Source organism: Serinus canaria, chromosome 3 (assembly GCF_022539315.1).
Source record: "Serinus canaria isolate serCan28SL12 chromosome 3, serCan2020, whole genome shotgun sequence".
Taxonomy (NCBI): domain Eukaryota; kingdom Metazoa; phylum Chordata; class Aves; order Passeriformes; family Fringillidae; genus Serinus; species Serinus canaria.
The window spans coordinates 68061715-68084649 of record NC_066316.1 but is presented as its reverse complement, the minus strand read 5'-3'; the positions used below and the strand labels follow the sequence as shown (position 1 = coordinate 68084649).

General features: G+C 44.4%; 1 protein-coding gene across 1 annotated transcript in view; it reads right to left on the bottom strand.

Moving 5' to 3' along the window:
• Positions 1–5701: 5701 nt before the first annotated feature.
• METTL24 (methyltransferase like 24) overlaps positions 5702–22935 on the bottom strand; it is a 45657-nt gene continuing 28423 nt past the window's right edge. Inside the window, exons 4-5 of the mRNA XM_030236522.2 lie at positions 21439–21667; positions 5702–7197 (exon numbers count right to left, since the gene is read on the bottom strand). Of these exons, the coding sequence (XP_030092382.2) occupies positions 6883–7197; positions 21439–21667 (544 nt within the window). The 3' untranslated portion in view covers positions 5702–6882. The remainder of the gene's footprint in view (positions 7198–21438; positions 21668–22935) is intronic.

The following is a 22935-nucleotide window of genomic DNA, read 5'->3' as shown; positions in this document are numbered from 1 at the left end:
CCAGGAAGGAACACAGCAAAGCTGGACTGCAGGGCTGCCATCACAGCATTGCTTTTTTATTCCCCTTGATTGTGCACCTGCAGATTTCAGAAATGACGTGCCAGTATGTTGCTGCTTTTATTAATAATGATTGCTTTTATAGCAGAAGTTTTGCAGGTCAGTCAACTCTCTCCATCGTTCTTCTGTCTGGGAAAATTGATAGTTCCTCTGACCTTTTGCTAGCTTTTTCTTGGACTTTTTTCATATGTGAGGAGGGGAAATAGCCCACGTATCCTCGTGCATCTTGCTGGTAAGGAGGCTGGCTGTCTTGAAGCAGATGGTCTTGGCATCTGTCTTGCTCAGAGTTTATAATTGTCCCCAGTAAGATGGGGCTGCTCAGTCTTTGCCCTCATTACAAAGAACAAACATCAAAATTACTGTGCATCTAGAAAAGTCCAAGATTGTCTTGTAAAAATCCGATTTTTAGCAGCAGGCAGATGTTCAGTACGCTGTTTAACGCTGTGGTCTTTAACAGCTGATTTAAACAGGGAGCCTTGCAGCTCCAGCAGCCCAGTAACACGATGTACTTTCCTTCTTTCTACCAGCTGGTTATTACAAAATCCTGCTCCCATTTGCTAGGAAGACTCCATATGACAGGCAGCCTGCACGGGGGGGAACACGCGGAGAGCGGAGGAGGGAGGGGAGTTTTGCTTGGAAGACTTTATAAACAGTATAACCTATACACCAGAAAAAATCAGTTGCCAGGAAGGTTGATCCTCTGGAGACTACTTAAGGGACTTGTTTCTGTAGGTTGACTTAACTAGCATACACTCAAAATTTTAAGCCTCATATTTTGCAGGAAAAGATGTCTTTGCTGTTAGGCTTGCTGATAAGCAAAACAGACACCACAGCTGTCTTGCAGCACTCAGAGAAAACTACTTGTGGCAGGGTTATGTTTACAGAAGCTGCTTGCAGAATTTAAAGCTTTCAGAAACAAGCTGCAATAACTTTCAGCGAGCCATGGACCTGTAAATTCACCAGGCATGCTGGAAGTTTGTCCTCAGACCTGTTTGTTATCTTCTGTGACAGAATATTTAAAATCTGTTAAATGCACTGAGCCTTTCTGAGCCTCCTTTTGCCATGTTGTGCTTCATACCACTGGGGGAATGCTCAAATGAAACATTGCTGCATTGGTCAATAGAGTAAGAGGTTCTCATTAGGCATTGGCATTTTTTTGGGTAATCTGGAAGATGTCAAGGCTAGCTGAGCCTGCTTCTCTGGTTTGGGAAAGGAAGACAGCAACACAAATCCTCTGGGGAGTCATTTCAGTAACAGGAACTTTATGGAGCTTCAAGATCACTGACAGTTACCCAGATGTATTTCTGGGAGCTGCAAATCTTTCCCACTCTCCCAGCATAGTTGCCCCACAGTTGGTGTCTTGCTCCTATTCCCCAGCCAAACTCTTTAATTGTGTAATAAGTCTTTGGGTTTTTTTGGTGGACTTTATACTCTTGTAAAATGATATTAAGAAGGAAAAGAAAAAAGAAAAATTCCCTGTTCTAGATGAGTTGAAGAGTTGTAACAATTTCACCTCCCACCTTAGCTTGCTTCAGGCTGATTTCCCAAGGCACCCCCAGGCCTTTTCTCAGGGCCGTTGTTCATATTTTGCTTTGGCATCCCCACACAGTCTTGTTCTTTCAGCTTTTCTTCATGTTTGTTCTCTCTCAAATTATAATCCCTTCCAATATTCCTTGGAGATAAGAAGGGAACTCAGATTCTGAAATCATTTGTCAAGCCAGACGTCTACAGGAAAAAGAAGGAAGGCCCATTCCCTGGAGTTTCCAAAACCTTGCTGAGTTTTGTCAGAAGAGCTTCCCTGATGCTGATGCTTTGGGAGTACCTTGGGGCAGCAGGACCAAGTGGGTTTTGTTTGCTTTTAGATGTTATTCCTCCAATATTAAACAAGTGGAATAACATTATGGAATATTTCTTCAGATCCTGGATTCTTCTGTTTCTTGGAGCAATTTTTCTTTCATAAAGAAGAAGCTGGAAGTCATTTCATGGCCTCTCCTGCCTGGCAAGTCAGTTTGAAGTGTCAGCATGTGTCTGTCTGGTGTAGTCCTAGTCCTGTTGTCTTGGCCGCTCCTGGCTGGCATGGCAAGAGAGGCACCAGTGGAGAGACACAGGTTCTCTTAGGGCACAGCTGCTGCTGCTGCTGCTGCTGCTGCCTCAGAGGTCTGGCATCAGTCAGGCACCTGTCCCCTCCTCCCTGCAAGGACAGTGGCACTCTCGGTGGTGGCTCCACTCTAGATATCTGCAGGTGGATGCAGGGGTGGGATTGACATTGTTTGTAGTTGATTCACAAATGAATTTCAAATATAGAGGGAGGGAAATACCAGCTAAGGCACTTACTTGCAGAAGTTTTGCACTGTGTATACCACTGCACTGAACTTCAGGAAACTGCTTAAAATTGAAGATCTGTGTTGGTAATCCCCCAAAAAGAGCAGGGACATGGCAGGGGTGTTCACATTTGAGTCATCCCTTGTAGGCAGTGCACAGCAGGCTCCTGCTCTCCCTGTGCAAGGTGCTGCCTACAGGGATAAGGGATGTAACACAGGCTGTCTCTGCAAAGGTCTGCTTCTGAAGCAGGTAAAACTCTTTCCATGACGTCAAACTGCACCGTGAACAGGGACTTCTCTTTAAGGGCAGAGATCCATTCATTACTGCAGGTGGTTCCCTTCAAGGGCCAAGCTTGCTCTGTAGATGCTGCCCCTGAAATCCAGTGGAGGGGGGCAGGTCTCTGAATGTAGGTCAGCTCTGAACTTCCACTGCCACTAAACCAGGTCTCTACTGACTGCAATTAAATGTCACATTGTGTTAACAAGCAGGAAAAAATCAAGAGTGATTTCCTAGTGAATAACCCTGAGTATCCTGTCAAGGACAAGGGAGCAGCTAATGAAGATCATGAAATCAAAGTTTTGTAATGAACCAGATGGTCTCAGCTGTTGAATTATTCACCAGAGAGAATGAGTGCCATTTCTTCAGGTGTGCTACTGGGTGATATGTCTTCTTGGCATCTGCCAAGAAACGCCAGACATATGTTCCTTTTACGCTTTCTTTGTTCTTTCACACTTGAGAGGTGCTCGAAGAACAACCTTTCACAAGTCACAATGGGATCAAAGCCTGGGGCCAGAATGAATTACAGGTTCTGGAGTGCAGCAGGAGGTCACACCTTTGTTTAGGCAAATTTTGGAACCTCCAAGGAAGCCAATGTGACATTCAGAAAGGGCCCAGTTTTCCTGGAGGAGTGTATTAGTGTTCTAACAAATTCCCCTCCGTGCTGCCATGGGCTGGCCATGGAAAGCCCATGTTGCAGTATCAGCTGGGATAGTTTGAGGGGCATCTGTTGCTTCTCTTCATTTTCACCAGGTTATGGGCAGCATCTGTAAGTTCTGATTCACAAATGTGAATAAATCACTGTGAGCCTGTCCGAAAGAGAAATGCCCTCACCCCCACAAAAGGATTTGTGTGAGTGGAATTGCCCCTACAGCTGGGTCATCTCTGCGAGGATCCGCTTTAGACCAACCCGAAACATCTCCTGGTGGATGCAATAATGGCTCCACATCAGGGGTCAGACCTGTCATCATATCTTTGTTAGGTGGGGTTGGCACTGGCTGTGGCCACCATGTAGCCTGAGGACTGGGCAGGAAGGAGGCTCCTGGGCTGGAAGCAGTGCCTGGCTGCTCTGGAGAGCTGATGCACGTGCTTGCAGGGAATGTGGGAGATGCCCAGTGCACCTGGGGACGGCAGGCCAGAAGGGGGAGACAGCAGAGCTGGGCAATACCTGTAATGGTGATGCTGAGCAGATCTGGGGCTGAGTCTGACTTCCTCCATGGCCATGCAGTTCCCAGTCTCCAGGCTGCAGCTACAAGGGCAGAATGCCCTGTCCACACTGGTTTTAATGGTGCTCTCTGTACCTAGCCCTTGAAGAAGGGGAAAGCTGAGGTGATTTCTGTGCAGCTGTGAGTTGTGGAGTGCAGCACTGGCCTGTGGTTACTTCATGGAGATGATCTCTGGCAGATCAGGGGCAGTTGTGCCTGGGTATGGCAGAGGGTAGACACAGACCCCACACAACATCTCTCAGCAGCAGCCTGTCCCCTGCAGCAGTCAGCCAGCACTGCCTTGTGTCCCTGGGCACGTACCCAGCAGCTCAGTCATTAGGAGACAGGAACTGAATTCATTTAAAGGTCTGTCCTTTAGGTAAAAGAGATCAATAAAAGAGAAGGGGTAAGGGCATAAAGCAAGACTTCAGAAAGGAAGGCTGTAACTCTGTTGGAAGAGATGTGAAGTAGAAAAGCACAGAGAGTGCATTAAATAAGCACTGTTCATTTTCTCCCATAATATCACATAACTACCTCCAGAATGATAAATGGCTTTTATCTACCCTGTATTAGAGATAAAGTTTTCTTTAAAATTACCATAGTTATTGCAATCTTTTTTGCCAAAGATGTATTTGCTGTAGCCTGAAGTGTTTCTGACACTACCTGGCAATGCCAAGCAAGAGATTACCTGAGGGTTTATTAAACTCCCTTACTAACCAAAGAACCAGTACGGACCTCTACTCCACTTCTGTAATTTGCATATCACCATATTACTTCAGGGAAATAAATGATGAAAGATGTGCTTCTGGTTTGAATTTTAACATCTGAGAGAGGCCATGTAATTTATTTTTTAACCTCTATCTATTGGTTTCTTAAACAAATGATAATAAGCTACTAGGCTACTTACTCTAAGACTAGTTAGGAGGAAAAACCTGCACAGTGCTAGAACCCATATTTTTATACTTCATTAATAAATCAGGACTTGCAGCTGAACTTTTGCCACCCTGTTATTTGAAAAATGGGAGTTGAGCCATTCTGTGGTGCAGTGAGCGTGGCCATTCCAACACACCAGATATCAGTTTAGGGAACCCTGGCAGCCTCCTGCATTTTGATGAATCTCCTCACGGCTCTGCATTGTTAAAAAACTTCAGTACTTAATGCATGAGGGTTGTAGCAAGGCTGGCTCTCACAAAGAAGGCATTTCTTACTTGTTTTCCAGAGGTTATGGATCTCTTGGATTGTGCATTACCTGGTTCAGGGATGGCAATAGGTAGCCCAGCCCTGGGGGAAGTGCTTTGCCCAATATCTTGGATGTGGGGAATTCTACACATCTGCATCAGGTCATCTTGGTTTGGATGCAGAGCTGAGGACATGGTGGGCACCCACAGTTCCCTGCCCTGGATGCCTGCAAAGCCCTGGTCCAGGTGGGATGTGCAAAGCAGAAACAGGAGCTACTTTTGTAGAATCATAGAATATCTCAAGTTGGAAGGGACTCAATAAGGATCATCAAGACCAAGTCATTGCTCCTCACAGCAAAGGTTAGTAAGAGAGTCATGCAGAGATTGCCTGAACTCTGACAGGCTTGGTGCCATGACCACTTCCCTGGGAAGCCTGTTCCAGTGACTGAACACCTTCTGTGGTAAAGAACCTTTTCCTCATTACCCATCTGAACTTCCCCTGACACAGTTTCATTCCATTTTTTCATGTCCTGACACTGGTCACTGGAGAGAGGAGATCAGCATCTCCCCCTCCACCACCTCCTCTGAGGAAGCTGTAGACTTGGAGAAGTCAGAAACCAAAGGTAGTTAAACCAAAGAAATGAAAGTGGAGACATCTTGTATTTTAATGAAAAGTTTAATGTCAAAATTCATCTAAAAATAAGAAAAAATCCAACCTGCTATATATTTTTAATTCCCCCCATTCCTTAGCTCTTTGGGGAACATCAAAGGCTCCCAGGGGCACTGCAGACAATCCACATTCTAGACTGCAGAACCCCAGCACAGCTGCAGTCCAGGGCACCTGCTTGGGCTGCCACCTCAGCCAGCATCAGTGCAGATCCAGGGTCTGACCTCCTTATGCCAGGGAGAGGCAAAGTGGTGAGGCACAGTGCTGGAAAAGGCACCAGGAAATGTTCAACTAAACCCCAAAGCAAACAAAAAAGACCAGGTTGCACTTTTGTCTCTTACATATATCTCACTAGATCAAAAACCACTTGCTGCAGCCATTGCATGAGTAATTTCAATCAAGCTGTTCTTTGAGCAGATGAACTAGGGAAGACCTGTCTTCTGTGGCTGAAGGCTCTTGTGGATGAGGAAGGGGAGCACTGGCAGCAGCTTATCCAGCAGCTGAGTGTCTCTGTCCCACCGTCTCCCATGTCAGAAGCATCGAAGTCACTTTCTGCAGCCAGACTAGCTTAAAAAACCTAGGTCAGGTCATTCAGAAGCTGCTCAAAGAAATAGGTAGGAACTTAGTTTGGTGGTGGTTTCTGTCTCTGCCAAATTCAGCTGAAACTTGCCATTGGGTTCAAGAATATGCTGTTCTTGCCTAGAATTTGTTCCATAGGAAACAAGGCCACAGTAAAAAAGGTGCAAGTCAAAGATGATCACTTTACAGAGAAGTAACACTTGACACTTTCTTAAAAAGACACCTCATCACAAGCACTCTCCTGCCCAAGGGCTGGTCCAAGTCAGCCAGCAGAGCTTCCCAGGGCAACCCCAGGGATGCCCTCCTTGCTCAGGCATGGGGCAGCCTGGAAAAGCCATGCTCTTAGCTCCCCCAGACAAACCTTTACAGAAACCTCTGTCCTCAATGGGACAATGTACCCACTGGCAAATATATTGCTATACAATGTGTCTTCTCCTATTGCCAGTTCTTTTGACAGCACATAAATATAAAAGCCAGTTCATTTTGTTAGCAGTCACTGCGTGCATATTTAGCAACTTTAGCCAGTGACACCAAAATCCTCTTCAATCACGCTACGGGGCCAGATGGCTCGCAATCACACATCATAAATTCCTTTCTGCTATTTCCATCTTGTATTTACCCAGCTCAGTGTGTAACAGCTACTGGCATTGAAGGCTTCCTTTTTCAGAAACATCTGTGGTTTTGATAAGTCTTTGTAGGTATGGAAAAGCCTGAAGTCCTTCAGCTCCAGTTCTCGGAGCAGACTGTACCAGTACCGCACCACGGTGCTGTCATTGCCACTGACCTCAAACCCCGGCCAGTGGATGTGCACCTCAAAGACCAGCTGTCCTATCTGCTCAACAACATCTTCCAGGATCAGGTTTTCCAAAATTTTCCACTCGGCACTCTCCACATCTGCCTTGAGGACATCGATCTGTAACAAAAGCACCATTACGTGTGAAAACGAGAAACTTTGCAGTCATAGTTACATCTGAGGCCAGGGTAGGCCATTTTTCAATACACAGATATTCATTTTGTATTAAAAAAATAAATCAAAAAGTCTCAGAGGACTAACACAGCAGTACACAGGGTTTCATGCTTGACTGTTCACAGCCCTTTTCCTCCTGCCTCCAACTCAAGGTCAAAAAGCTGCGTATTCCAAAATCCTCCTATAACCAAAGCATGTTACTGGTTCCTTCACAATTCTTGGGTAGCATCACAGCTATGAAAAAAAGAAACAGAACCAAATAACAGACCCAAACCCACTAACAGCGATTACCTGCACCACAGCTGAGTAGGGTGCTCGTGAGCCATATGCTACATGCATCACACAAGTGCAAGAGAAGAGCAAAGCAAAAATTGAAGCAGCTGTGAGCAGCTCAGGTGATCAGCTGCCCTTGGCCAAGCTGCTGGCTGCAGCTTTTGCAGGCATCGCTACAGATGCTGAGAGAGGAGGACCAAAACAAAGAGTCTTCAGGATTTTAAGGGCAGCTCCTCCAAAGGAAAAGACATAGCAGAAAAGAAGATGTGAAGGTGTTTGAAATGAATAACAGATCTAACAGAAAAGTTCCATGTTCTAGTTTTAGACCATTATTTAATTTTGTAGTGAGATATTCAGCAATCCAGCTTCTCACAGCTGTGGGTTGACTTTGTTTGGAGATTAGCTGGGGGAGGCAAGCTGAAGCTTTAACATCAAAAGAGCATTTCATCATCATTTCACACCTGGCAGAAAACAAGGACCACAGTGCAGCAGTGGTCACAAGCTGCACAGCTCAGCTTGTTTTCCAGAGCCCAGCAGGGGAAAGTCCTACACCATGAGAGTAGGGTTTGCCTGTGCCAGTTCCACCTGAGCTGATGCTTCTACCCATCTGCTCACACTCTAGATGTGTTTGAAGTGAAAATCTGAAGACTTTATTTAGTCAAGAATTCCTTAAAAAAAAAAAAAGGAATAAAAGAAAAACTCCCAAAAATCAAACCAAGAAAAAAAAATCAAAACCAAACTAACAAAACCCCAAAAACTAACAAAACCTCCAGATTCTCTCTGGCAGTCTACCTTAACAACTTGTGGCAGTATCAAAAAAGGCACCTGTGTGGGTATTGGAGAGAGATTTGGGCACGTGATGTAAAAGCACTTCCAAGACAACTGTTCTCCTAAGCTGCCCCATGCCAGGGCAGCTGGCTGCTGTCATGCATGCCATCTCCCATCTGTGGGGTTCTTCACAGACCCCTCTGCCCTGTGAGCCCGCCTCCAGTACAACCAGAGCTGTGCTTTGCATGGGCCACTGCCAAGAAACCACAGGGCCATGGCAAGGGCTGGTCACATCCACCTTCCCTTGTTCCATGGATGGCTGACTGGAGATGCCTGGGATGGGGTGCTGGGGTGCAGAGCTCCCAGCCACATCAGCCCTTCTCAGGGGCTGTGCCCCAGCACTAAGGATGGGCACGGCATGTCAGGAATCTGTAGGTGCTGGACACTTGCCCATTCTGGTCTCCATCTGTAAAACAAGGGTGGCAATCACTGAACAGGGGTTGGGCGCATGAAGGGCTGCGAGACTTGCACGGAACAAGCTGTAAAACAGCTGGAAACAAAACACATTTTCAGAGCAGGACTTGAATGAGGTCCATGGTCACAGAGTGAATCATAATAAGCCAAGCCACCGCTTGTCTGCTCATTAAGAAGGCATTGTGCCTCCTTCGCTCTGTAGGAGGCAGGGGGCCAGTGGAAAATGGCCGAGGGACTGTGGAATTAAAGCCCATATTGTGGTATGTGCTCATGGGGAGCAGAAAGGAAGGTTGCACAGACAACCTTAGCTCTGGTATTTCCTAAGTTGCCCCTCTAACAAAGAGCCTGTCAGTCTGTCCGTCCGCGGGTCAGTGAAACAGTTGAACGCGGCGCTCCTTTGGGTTCAAGGGGAGGCTGAATTTAAATGATGCAGCTCATGACATTTCAGCTGGTGGGTGAGCCCACTTGTTTTCCTTCATACATTTAAATTGGTTATTTATTTTGCAAATACCAGCTCATATCTCTACCTGCAATGCAGTTTCACAGGCTGCTGGTTCCACACGGGTGCAATTGCCACAGGACCACACTGCCACACTTAAAAAACCACAGATTTTTATCTCTGGGAGACTTATGTAACTTTGAATGCAGACAAATTATTCAAACCCTTTTTTTTTCAGGGTGGGGAGGGGGTGGAAGGATAAGGGAAGAAATGTTTCTAGGCAATTGGTTTTGTTTTCCCATGATCTTACTTTATGGCATCAGTAGGACATCTTTTTCCCATGGTAATGTTTCCAGTCCTTCAGGTTTGTTTGTTTTTCTCTCGTGACACTAACTGCTGCTCTGGCTGCTCAGCAGGCACTCTGCATGCTTTGAGCTGTATTTGCAAAGCTGATCTGAAAAGTGGCTGGTAACCAGTGTTTCAGTAGGAGAAAATGAGTTACCACAATAACAGCTTGAACACATAATGAAATGACCAGGAAAGAAACACGAGGCAAGCAGAGATGTGCTGCATACACAAACCAGAGGCTCTTTGTGCCCTGCACTGCTCAGAAACCTGGAGGGAGGAAGGTACCTGTCTCAACCCACCAAATTTCGTGACTGTCTTCCATGCAAGGTGTCCCTCTCTGCCCAGAGTCTCCATGCCATGGATAGTGCAAAATGAGGGGCAGAACAGCTCTGTTTAAGCATATCTGAGCAAATTACAAGCATCCTGCTAACGCCAAATGCAAGTTTTGTGATGATTAGACAGCTCAGGAGACATTTACCATTGGTGATAAGCAGCACACTACTGATAAGAAATGCACTACCACCTTCCAGTTGCCTTGATCCAAAGTGCCAGTGAAAGGATTAGTGGACAAATCTATAAATTCAGAGCTCTAATTCACCCAGGAGCACAGCTGGAGTCTGCTGCTGGGAATAAATCCTGGAGGGCAAAGATCCACAATGCCCGAAGGTAAAGTATGGCAGTGAGTTTCAAGCACTCACAAAGGTTGGTTCCTCTTATCTTCCACAAATCCTCTTATCCTCCATGAACTAACTAGGTTATCACAGAAAAGTTAAAAAATGTGGATTTTAGAATGTTTTCTCAGTTTAGCTCCCTTGAAAAAAGCACTGCAGCATTGTACCACTTACACTTGGGGGGGAAAAAAAAGGGGCCATGCTTGTGCACAACCAAGCATGTAAAACAGATGAAAAATTGTGTTTTACTTAGTGAAGGTCAACATATACTCTATGAAGGCTCATTTCTTCTTTTTAGTGTAATGGCTTGTTACAAGTGTGCATCATTTCCTAAAGCAGAGATCTGAGCTCTGTTCACCTTGGCTGCTTTTGAAATAGCAGGGTTAACGGGGATTCAGGCTCTGTGCTGCCCCGTGGGCATCATTTAAAGCTCCCCATGGAGAAGAGTCAATTGAGAGTGAGTAGCTGGAGGAAGCAATTTAGCAGTATTACTTCCAGCATGAGCTCAGCATGTGGAAGTGGAAGCCAGGAAAGGCAAAACCAGCAAATGCAGGTCATGTACAGAGGATCCCTCCAGTTCTGTGGGAGCAGGTCTGCAGTGTAAGCTTGGGAGGAGAGAGAGGAGAGCTGGCTACAGCTTTCAGGCACGGGGACAGAGCTCAGAACCACCTCAGCCTCCTGAACTGCAGGGCTGCTCCCACAGTGTGAGAGAAAAATATTCTTCTCCTCCCTGTGATATCTGGTTACCATTCTGACATCAGCTGTACAGCAAGAAAATGTCTGCTGGCTTGTGCATCAGTTTTTCCCCTCTTTCCCTAGGTAAAATTCTCTGTTCTCAGAAAACAAAACTCTAGAAAAAGTTGTTTAATTTACATTTTGATAGTATGTCTTTGCAGGTAACAGCAGGTGCTTGGGTGTATTTTGTTTAACTGTAACTTCCCTCTTATCCTTTTCCCACATGCAGATTTTCAGCGTGATACTTCCCTCATTTTCTTTCCTCTCATAATACATCCACAGCCTGTCCTCACCAGCAGGAGATGGCTTGGATGTAAAGTCCCTTTCACTCCCTTTTATTCTTAGTGAAGGCTGTAATTGATGGCAGCCAGGATGCCACATAGCCTAATAGCAAATTACACTCCCAGCAGCTTGTGACTGTCCCTTCCCATGCTCCCTGTGAGCAGTGGGAGGGGGAAACATCCTGCCTCTCTCTGAGCCATCTGCTGGGGAGACCAGGACTGCTGGGGGCCTGGCCAGAGCAACACGGGTGCTGAAATCGGGAGAAAAGTCAATCAGCACTGAGCAGTGATGTACAGCCCCAACCGGCAGCACTTCTCTTTCAAATCACTTCCCTTCCTTCCTGCTCACATTTACACCTCTCTTGGTGGTCTGTACAGCCAGTTTCAAATTGGCTCTGGAACAAATGTGTCATTTGAGATTATGCACTCCCAGTGTGACAGATCGGGCACGTCTTCAAGAATCTGCTTAAGGCATCAGAGTCACAAAGCTGATTTGTGCAGTTGGGTGCTTACAGGGTCTTTGGTCTTTTTTTACAGTAAAGGGCAACTGTCCAGTTGAAGTTATTCATACAATATCCACATCACTGAAACAGAAAACCTGCAGTGAGTGCAGGCAAGCTTCGTACCTCTGCTCTCACCACCGATTCTCTGCAGCCTCACAAGTGACAGTCTATTCTCCCAGTTCTGGGGATGTACTTCCATGGACACATTACACAGCAGGAGCAGGATATCAAGTAATACTATGTTTACCACTTAAATCAGAGAAAATGTTTCAAAATAATATTTTAAAAACTTATTTAACTTTCTCACAGCCAACTATCAGCACAAGCAACAGCTTGCCAGACGCAGTAATGGCCCCAGACAAATGCAGCCATCCAGAGAGCCCACCCAGCACAGGCAGGAGGCATCAGTCTCAGCTGCCTACGAGCACTTTGCCCATGCTCTCCTATGGGGGACATTTCCTTGGAAAGATCCATGCTGGCAGCCCAAGTGTTTCCTTCCCACAGCCTCACAGCCTCAGGGTCTGGGGGGCAACCTGGGACTTTAACTCCCCAGCTCTTCCCTTGGTCTCTGATGCCAAGACATTTCCCATATACTCTCTCCAGCTGGAAGCAATTTCCCTCTGAGAACCCATTCCAGAATAAAAGATACATAGACCCCATCCAGTCCAGTTAACTGGACCAGTTAAGCAATGCCTCTTACTCCAGTGGACAGGCAGAGAAGAGACCTTTTAGCTGGCAAAAGGCTCCTTTTAATGACACTTTATCAATGGACAACATAATCTTTGGACAAACAAACCCCAGATGATTTACAAGATCAGCATGGCCGTAAATCCTTTTTTCCTGGCTGCACTTGGTCAGGAGGTCAGAGGTTTTCACCTGTAGCCTTCTGTCACCACATACATCGTTCTTTGTCATGGGACCAGTTCTTGGCCTCTTTCCTATTTTGTGCTGGACACTGCACTAGCCAGAGACAGCAGGGCACTTGTTAATCATCTTCTGGTTGTACAAAAACACAGGTTCCCAAGCCTGAATTGATTTTCTGACAGGTTTGATGGGTCTAGCTAGCTCTACACTATAATGATCCTAAAGCCAGACATCTTGTCTAGCTTGCTACCCAGCAAGACCAAGGTTCCTGTACAGTGACCCTGAGAATAGATTCTACAGACCCTGCATGGAGCAGGCACACACTGCACATGGATGTGGCTGAGGGAGAAGACCTTCTCCTCACAAGACAAAGTGAGCATCAAAGATCTTTGTTCCCCATTTCTTTAAACTAAGACTAGTCTCCAGAGCAGGCAACAGGAACCTCACCACTAGCTGAAGACTCAAAGCGATTCTTCCTCAGAGGAAATAGTGAAAAGTCACCATGAGGACATAAGCCTTCAAAGAGCGACCTCCTCATCTGCTCTCAGTGGCAGCAGCTCTCAAGTGTGCACCTCTGCTCAGAAACACTGTGCTCCAGCTCCCATTTGCACTGTTACCTTTTCCAGCTCGCATGGCTCTCCTGCTGCACAATAAAAAACAAAAACAACCCAGACGCCTTGCTCAGTCCTTCAATCCAATGTCTAGATTGCCCAGGTAGGAAAAATCCCACAAGAGGTCTGCAGAAATCCTGACTTTAAATAAATTAACAGCCTGATCAGCTGCAAAAGCTCTGCTTGCCAATGCCCATGCTGCAAACAGATATTTTAGATACTGCATGCACTCCTCCAGCAGCCGAGCCGGAAGCGCAGCCGCTCCGTGTGCAGCCCTGGCCGGGCGCAGGAGCTGCTTTGCAAAATGTGCATTCAGCCATCTAATCCTGCAGGAGATGTCCTGCTGCCCACTCCCCCCACAGGGGGGGAAACCCTTTCCTTCTGCTCCTTTGGTCTTCTCTGCCAGACACTGCTGGATGCCTGTGGGAACGGATATTTACTCAAAAGAGTAAATGGTGTATGCTAGACCTTCAAGCCTCTTCATTAGAGGGGAACGAACATTTGCAATCTGTGCTGCACCAAGCACCGATGGTGGGACACAGCTCCATGCTTGCATAAAGCCACATTATTCTGGTCTTGATGAAAGTGAAAGCCAGCAGCAACAGGTCAAGCACATTGCAGCAGGACAAGGGAGCTGTCAGTGCAGGAGGTTTGCAATAGAAGGCAAATGGTAAAGCAACAATTTATTCCAAAGCCCTGAGGAGCAAGACCTGCAAGAGTGTGCATGCAGTGCAAGGGACAGAGAGCATAGGCTACCATAAAATAGTTGCTCAGAGTAAAGAGCATTTTGGCTGCAAGGCCTTCTATGGTTTATTAACACAGTGCCCATGGGGGCCTTCAAAATGTAGGTAACTGAAGGAAGGATCAGAGTCCCATCTTCAAAAGATGTCCACCACACCTTAAAGAGCATCTTTTGCAGGATAAGAATCAGCAGCCCTGGTATATTCAAGTAGCTCCAGTTAAACCTGGTGGAGGACTTGGTTCCCATCTGCACTTGCCAGAGCAATGAAGTCTTTTGAGACTGCACCCCTCCATGGGGATCTATTTGTTTCATTCCATTTCTGGTCCAAGGTGCCAACCTGCCTCCCTTCTATTTGCTTGCAACCATGACAGGAAGAAAGCTGCAGGTACATTCCTGAAAACATGACTAAAAAACATCACAAAATGCTTGCACAACTCAGATTTCATCTGGCAGGGATTCAGGTGGGGCAGGAAAAACTGCTAAGCCTTTGACCTCTGGATTTCAAATTTTTGAGGATGAAACTTTAAACTGCTGTCAGATCTAAAGAGAGAACAGAAAGGATCCAGACACTAAGGTGAAAGTATTTAAACAAGATTTGGCCAATTCCAATGACAAGAACTTGTAAACCATGACAGGAGGAGGGACAAATGTTGGGAGAAGAAAAAGTACATTTTTTTAGAAAGCTCCTAGAGGCTCTGAATAGGACATTTATCTGAAGTGCTTGTTAATGTCAACACCCCTAGGAAATTGTGAGAAAGATGGGCAGTGGAGAAAAAACAGGATGCTCATAGAAAGGGGTTGCTCTCAATTCTCATTAACCCATGCCACACCACGGACCACCACCCCGATCAGATATTCAGCACCTCGGCCAAATGAAAAGCATAAAATTCACATTACTGTGTTTAAGCCAGGGTTAGTGGCTTAAGGAGGAGCTTAAGGGGGAGTGTGCATACAGGTCTGAGCTCAGCAGGTACCTGCATCTGGTACCACCTTGTGAAACAGGACAGGCTCCCCAAGCTCCTGCCAAGCTCCAGGTTTGGCAGGAGGAGGGAACAGGACTGCCTGGTTTCCTACAGCATCAGCACAGCTCTGTGCACTGCTCCACAGTGCCTGCAGTGAGTGCCATGAGCCTCTGAATGCAACTCTTAGACACAGAAAACATCAAATAGGAAGGTGGAATTGAGCACAGCTTGTACAGCCCTCTAGCAAAGCTGGGGGAAAGAGGATTTTTACTACCTGATTTTTTTTTTCTGAAAGGTCTTAACAGCCACAACAAAGGTAGCAAAAAAACAAAAAAAAAAAAAGGAAAATAAAACCCTAAAAAGAATTGTCCTTACCTTCTAATTTTTAGCAGACAATAATATGCTTTGAAAGTGCCTTTATTTCTTATTTTGAAAGATGCCCTGAATAAGTTCTGCTTCAACAGCGCAATACTTCAAAACTTTCATTACAATTCAGGTGTTGCACTAGGCCTTTTCCTAGGGGAAGAAAAAGCTATGGATTGCACCGTAGTCAGCCAATGATATCATTAAAAACATCTTTCCTCCATGCCTGACAATTGCATACTGAACAGCACCTTCAGGTCGCTGTCTAGAAATACCAATATTCTTAACAATGTCTTGAGAAGTGCTCCTGGTGGAGAGAATTTAAATGAGGCAAAAGGAGATGTAAGGGACCAAGAGAAATCCTGCAAAGGAAAGTGCATGAGGCACTTTGTGCACACAACACCAAAAGCAAGAGGTGCTGAGCAGTAAATCACTATCCAAAGGTCTTTGCTTCCAGAAACATGAGGTTGTCAAGCCCATTTTTAGTTGCAGTCAAACTCTTCAATCTACCTACAATTAAAATACTTCAGGCAGCAGCAGCCCCAGCTGATTAGGCAAATACAGACCTATCACCACCTTGATTTCATTGTCCCTGAAATGAAAAAATACATAGGTGCAGGAAAGAAACACTGTGTGCCAGGAGCTTGTGGATTACTCAGGGGCAACTATTACAAGGCTACAGAATGTAGCGTTTCCAACTGCAGGAAGAAACGTCTGCACCAGCTTGACTGCCTCTTTTCAGCAAGGGGAGTAAGGTTTGCCAGCTCTCTGAGAGACCCCCAGACAAAGGGCTCCCACGTGGCACCGGCTGGTGCTCAAGCTGCAGCAATGTCTGCCCTTGAATGAGACAAACTGCACCATAACAGTTTAGCTTGAGTCTATAAGGACCTCAACAGCTATCTCAAATGTAGAAATTTAAGTTAATGGAGGTGAGGTTTGTGCTCCTCCATCCTGTGTCTGGTCATCTATTTAGACTATAAGCTCGAAGTGCTATGGCATTGCATCTGCCTGGTGCAAAAGGGTGCAGTACTAAAATGGGACTTTGCTGAGCAGACTCACTCCTTCTGCAAATAGGTCATGACCAGCCACTTACACTATGAAAAAAATCAGTGTTCTGGGACAAAACTCTTTCTACTGTGCCATTCAGAAACTGATATAACAAGGAGACAGTCTGATGAGTCACAAAAAGGCAAACAAGATGATAAGCAGTAACTGCAGACATTTCCAGGGAAGGACAGTCAGGACATTTCCAGGAAGAAGGCAGTCACAGCCTGAGCCTTAGCAGAGACACCATTGGAACTTCTGAATAGTCCTGATTGCTGATGCTCCAGCTGCAGGAGAGGCAGCTCAACACAAATAAGATGTTACTGGAAATAGAGGATCTCTCATATTGGAGAAATCTTAGAAGGGCCAGCATGATAACCCTGCAAAAGCAAAGGCTGTTCTTCACTGCTATATATAGATGGTAAATAACAGCTGCAGAAAAAGGGCCACTTAAGCTTAGAGACCACTGATTGCACAAGAAAAATTGGATGAAAAGATAATGAGGCTAAAAATCACATGAAGGGTGGGTTTTTTCCTTCTAGAATTGAGATTCTGGAAAAGCCCCAGATAAGCATAAAAAGCAAAGAAAAAATAAAACCCTTTCAAGAATTCAGAATTCCAAACACTTACTTTAGGATTTGTGATGCAATGATTCAAAAGACCTGGTGTCATTTGTTCTTTCTGACACTAAGCCATACGTAGTAGAGCAGATCTGAGCTTGTTCCCCCCACTCCAGCAAGGTGATGGGAGCTGCTCCCCAGCTGCAGCAACACCAGAGACAAAGACTCATGCCCCTGCAAGAGCTCCTGTGTTTCTGAGCTCCTGGCTTCTCATCTTGAGCTCAGGATTTCACATCAGGACCAGTCTGCAGGTGCTCATCAGCTGGTGCTGAGGTCCTGCTGGGAGCTGAGATGAGCTGAGAGAGCAAACACTGGTGGTACCCACACACCAAACTAGGGCACAGTGAACCTCAGTGAATGCAACTCACACCCCCAGGCTCCCTGGGCAACACCTAAATCTAGCCTTGCAGAGGATAACCAAAGTTAAATGATTTTGTCTGGGCAGGATCAGAATTCAAAAGCCTGTTCTGCCCCTACAGCCCTAAGATATGCATAGTAAAGACTAATTACACAGATTTCATTGCTACAAAACTTGAACATGGACGTTTCCCAATCTGAAGAGTTTATGTTTTGTTTTGTTAATAAAATCAACATGCACATCTAAGCTGGTACACATTTTCTCTGGACTTTTATATCTATTTGTGTACTACCAACAGAGCTGATTTGAAGCAAAAATGGTTAATCCTTTCTTTAATACTTGTCCTTTCACATCAGCCTTCACGAAGCTGAAAGCAGCATAAAATAAATGCTATAGAATCTACTTGAGGAGAAGAGCAAGTGATAAATTACTTGCCTAGGCGGAGATGATGTTATTAATCAAAATGACTCCAGGGTACAGTGTTTTGAAGTTGTGTTGAGTATTAAATAACAGGTGAAGAGTTTTTTCCTTTTGAAATCCTAAATGGAAGCCTATTCAATAAAATGAAGTAAAATTATCCAAGTTATTACAGAAAAAAAATCTTCACCAAGAGAAAGTGTAAATTAAAGCCTTCAAATCAAAATCAGGATGTAAAGATTGATTTGCATTTCTTTTCATAACAAACAATGACACAGTTTGGTCTCTTACACAATTTGTTTAAGATAACTTGAATGTCAGGAGTTGAACACAGCTCTGCTGAAATTTACAGCTATGAGCATTTCCTGATTGAATTAGGGTTTTACCCAGCATTCTCAGATTCTCCTTTGCAGATTAATTTGTTTTACAAGAAACAATTTCATCCACTGGTTAGCTATACTGCCAAGGAATGCAAACTCATAGCACTTACTGAGGGCAAGAGACTTGTCCTGCAGAGCTCAAGAGGGAGGAAAACTACTACTGAAATAAGAATTTGCATGCGTGACCACTGTCCATTTGGGAGAGAATAAACTCTTGCTTTTTTCTGCTCCTCAGAGCCTTTCTGTGGAAGGTTTTTAATTGTGCTTCACAGCACAGTCTTTGGAATACAGAATACACTTAGTAGCTGGTTTGAATTTCTTGTTAAGGGTTAGCAGTGCACAGAAGCAGGACAAGAGCCAACAGACATGAAAAGAAATCAGGGATGTTCAGCCTGGATATGAGGAGAAACATTTTCATTAAGAGAACAGTCCAGCAGGACAACAGAGAACAGTCCAGCTGACCCAGAGAAGCAGGAAAGTCTCTGCTCTGGAGAAAACTCAGTGTTTTTCAAGACCAGAGTGGACAAAGCCTTGAACAACCTGGTCTGACTTCACAGCTGGCCTTGCTTTGAGCAGAGGACTGCACCATGAGCCATTCAAGATCCCTTCTGACTTGAATTCTCCAACAACTCTCCAGAAAGGAAGCTCTCCATGCACCTATCACTAATCCCTGGGAAACACCAGCACTGTAGCATCCTCAGCCCTGTAGGTAGCTCAAGAAAAGTGAAAGCTTTCATAACGTTGAACTCCACTGCCATAAGAATCAAGGCCCCTCAGTGACTTTCTCCCTTTTTCCCCCACTGTTCATCAAGAGTGCACTACAGAGTGTGCATGTTCAGCAAAAAAGTTGAGGGGGGGGGGGGGGATGAGAAAGGAAGATGAGCAAGATCAATTTTTACATCTTTATGCTTTCCTGTAGCTGATAAAATATTGCTCTTCTCAGAAGATACACCAGTAAATTTTCAGTTTAGATCTGTATATCAGGAAATAAGGCTCCCGTGACATCCTTTGGAGATTACTCCAGGGCTTAAGAGATTTCACACTCTAATGGTTCCAAAAATACTCTGACTACATGTTTCCTTTGTCAGCCACATCCTAATATATTACTAGATAAATCCTCTGCCTCCAGGCTATTTACAATCCTCAGAGAACTGAGGACTGTTTTGCCACATAGCCAGTTAGATCAAGTTCTTCTAATCTTTTCTCACATCCACTCTGACTCCAAAAAGTGTTTGTATTTCTTGCCAAAATATCAGGGTGGGTTTCCCTGGTGTGGATGAGGTCCCAGTATTGCCTGCAGAGTAGCAGGTGTGCTCTCATCTGAGTCAGGGTGCAAATGAGCCCATCCAAGTTCTTTGATTCTCTTGCACACAAAACCCCCAAAATGCAAGTTTTCTTTTCAAGACTACAACAGCAAGAACTCCAGGAGATCTTGTCTGAGCTGTCTTCTACAGTCCGATTTTCTAACATCAGTGGAAGCAGTTTCAGTCACTTGTAGGGTCTTGGATCAAGTCCCAAATCTCAAAGAATAAAAGCATGGATAAACTGAGGCATTAACTTCAAATGCAGCTGGAATTCCTGCCTTGAAGTGGGAACGGAGCAACATTGAGGGTAGGCGGAAGGGTTCTTAAATTAAAAATGGGACGAAGAGCATGTTTTAATTTTCTAATTGGAAAAAAGCGCTTCGGAAAATATTCTGTGAAACTGTTTTGAATTAACTTATTTATTCAGTCAAGGGAACATTCCACTCACATTCACCAGAAGAATGGTGTCTCTACACAATATACAACTTCTCAGGCTGCCTTCCTTCTAAGTTAAGGAAAACCTAAACAGAAAAATGTGAGGACAGTCAACCCGCTCAGGTATTTCACAAGTATAAAACACCAGAAAGTCTCAGAGTGTGTAACACCTTTATCCCCACTGGGAGAAAGTCAGCTCCTGACTTCACTAAGCCACAGCTTTGCACAGGGGAGCTCCTCAAATGCTACCAGAGCAAGAGGCTTTATATGCTGTTCATAATGCACCAAAACACTTAACCAAATCCCATAAGTACACAGCTAGAGGAAAGCCTGGTTGCATGTGTTATGTGTGCATTATGTTCCTTGGCTGCCATCCAGCCCACTGTTTTCAGAAAGTTACACACTCAGAATTCACCCCTACATCCTTCTCTTTCACAGAAGGTGTTACAATCACTCTGTTCTACCATGATAACCCAACACTGGCCTCAGCAGGTCTGGTATGTCACAAGACTTGTACACTTTTTCTGGACTGGATCATTAGTTTTTTGCTGTGTGACTAATTCTTCTAAAATCAAAACAATGCAAGGCTCACATCTAAGAAAAGCCATCTCTGTCTCCTCAGATGTTTCACTAATGCACAGCCTAGCACAGTTACAGTATGATTAGGAAGAAGAAGGAAAAGGCTCCTTTTCTCTGCTCTTATCTTCAAAATGTTTCGATCAGTAGAGCTGAATCAAAAGAAAACATTTTAAAAAGGTAAAAAGTGAACTGAAAAGGACATCTTGCATTTTTAAATAACAAGCCAAACAAACGTTGCCCTGCTTGCTTTGTAAATCTTACAGAAGAGCAGCTCCTTAGCCCAGGCTGCCTATTTCTTGAAAAACAAAGACAAGCAGAACTAGCTGCAGGCAATGAAGTATATTAGCATTTGAATTCATGTTTGTATATTCTCTGAAGGAAAAACTCTCTTAAAAGCAATCTAAGAACTTCCTGAAATGTATTATGGCAACGTTTATTTGAGATTTGAAGATTCCTGATGTCTTTCTAGTTCCTTAAAAACAAACTGGAAAATGCTATAAAAACACCCCACCGATTGCTGCCAATTTCAAAACAGGATGTTTTTGTTTTTGAGGACTGTAATTAGGAACAGTGACCTTGAAAATGTAAACAAATCATCCATTACCTCTCCTCTTCTAATTACTGTTGCAAATATTGTTTTCTCTTTATAAACTTGTCTGTGTGAGTAGTTCAGTTTTCAGACTCAGGCAAAGACCAGAACTTCCACAGGACTGAATGTGCTAGCACCCAATGTCACCAGATACTTCAAAGGAAAAGGAAGTGAGGAGGACAAAAAGTATTTGCTATACAGCTAGGGATTTAAAATCATTGTGGCTGTTTTCAGCACACAGAGAAAACAAGACAGAAAAGGCACCCCTAAAAGAAATGCATGACAAGTGCTGTTGAAGAAAAAAATCCACTATCAGGAGAAGAGTTTGGAGAGTGTTTGGTCTCCTCAGGCAGCAAGAAGGGAGATCTGGAGCTTTCCCAACACCTAACCGTGCAGTCAGAGCCCTGACACGCAGGCCCTTCCTCACCTTCTGATGTCCAAATTCATTCAATACTGTGCCCAGCTTCTTAGTGTTGCTGTGAAGCTTATGAGCTGCAATGGCGGGGTTGGGATCCCTCCAGTCGATGGAGAGGCGATGGTGCCAGAGGTGCCGGCCCTGCTGAATGTGAGCTGACTTGATGCTGGGGTCAAAGCGATGCACCTCACATCCACTGTTGGCCATGCTGAGCTCAAACTGGTTGTCATCGTTGCCTAACCTATGGTAAAAAAAATATACATTAAAAAATGTAACAATTGATGCAGCAAAAAAACTATAAGTGAGTAGGATGTTCTGAGGATGAATTAACTTAACTTGAAGAAAATTCAAGCTCAATGCAATATTAGAACTTTCTAGGCAAGAACTAAACCACTTTTAGCCAGGCTGATAACTTTCCCAAAATACTTTTCCTTAATTCAGAAGCTGGAAAAATTTGTACAAAAGTAAATTAAACATTGGAATCTTTGTGCTGTCATTACTTATATTAATATTTTATGTTTATATATATATTTCTCTATTTTCAATTCGCTTTTATCTTGAAAAGTTTACACTACTTTCCTTAGTCCCTGCTGCATAATCTTCCAATAAACAAGCCATAAATAGAAGAGAAAATACATTTAAAATGGAGGCAATACTACTTTGTAAAAATCTGGCATATTTCACACCACATCTGTCACCTGTTACAAATGTGACCCACAGTGACCACCAGTATGGACAAGGCACAAGAACCAAATGCCTCTTTTTCTCTGTGGACAGGAAGACACAGATTTAAAATAGCATATTAAAAAATAAGCACTTTACAACAGTAGCAGAGTTGTTACATAAAATTGAGAGAAAGATTGCTGCTAATTTGGAGAAGACCCCAAAGAAGAAGAAAAATTAATAGCCCCCTTGTACAGCAGTATTGTCTCAGTCCCTGCCTCTGTGAGAAGATGTGTTTTAAAAGGCTGTGCCATATTCCCACTTCCTATCGCCCAGTGGTTCACACAGGGTGCACTAAAATGAAAAAAATCTGGCATTTACCATTGCAGTCACACATCTGAACCATGGGCCTTTCCTACTCCGTAAAACAGGATGTTCTCCTCATTCCTACTCCTCCAAGCTTATTCCAAATGTGATTCAAATCATGCACTAAACATTAAACTTAAGCAAAATTAAGCTGTTTGATATACACACATGCAGCACTGAGAAGAGAATTAAGATTTTTTTCAAATCAGTTGTACTGCAAATTGTACAACTGAGGTTCTTCATTTTGTACTAACAGCAGAGCATTTATCTGTTGTGCACAGACCATGACAGGGCAGTCCTCTTAGATGTACTAGCAGAGCACCTGCTGCACTACACCACACTTATCTTCAGCAAAGATGTGGGTCTGAAATAATTTTGGCTATTTGCATCAATATGTGAAACATGGCACATTTTAAATCAGGTCACACACTATGGCACATTAGGCCAGCACTAAATGATCTACACAGATGACATACAGGT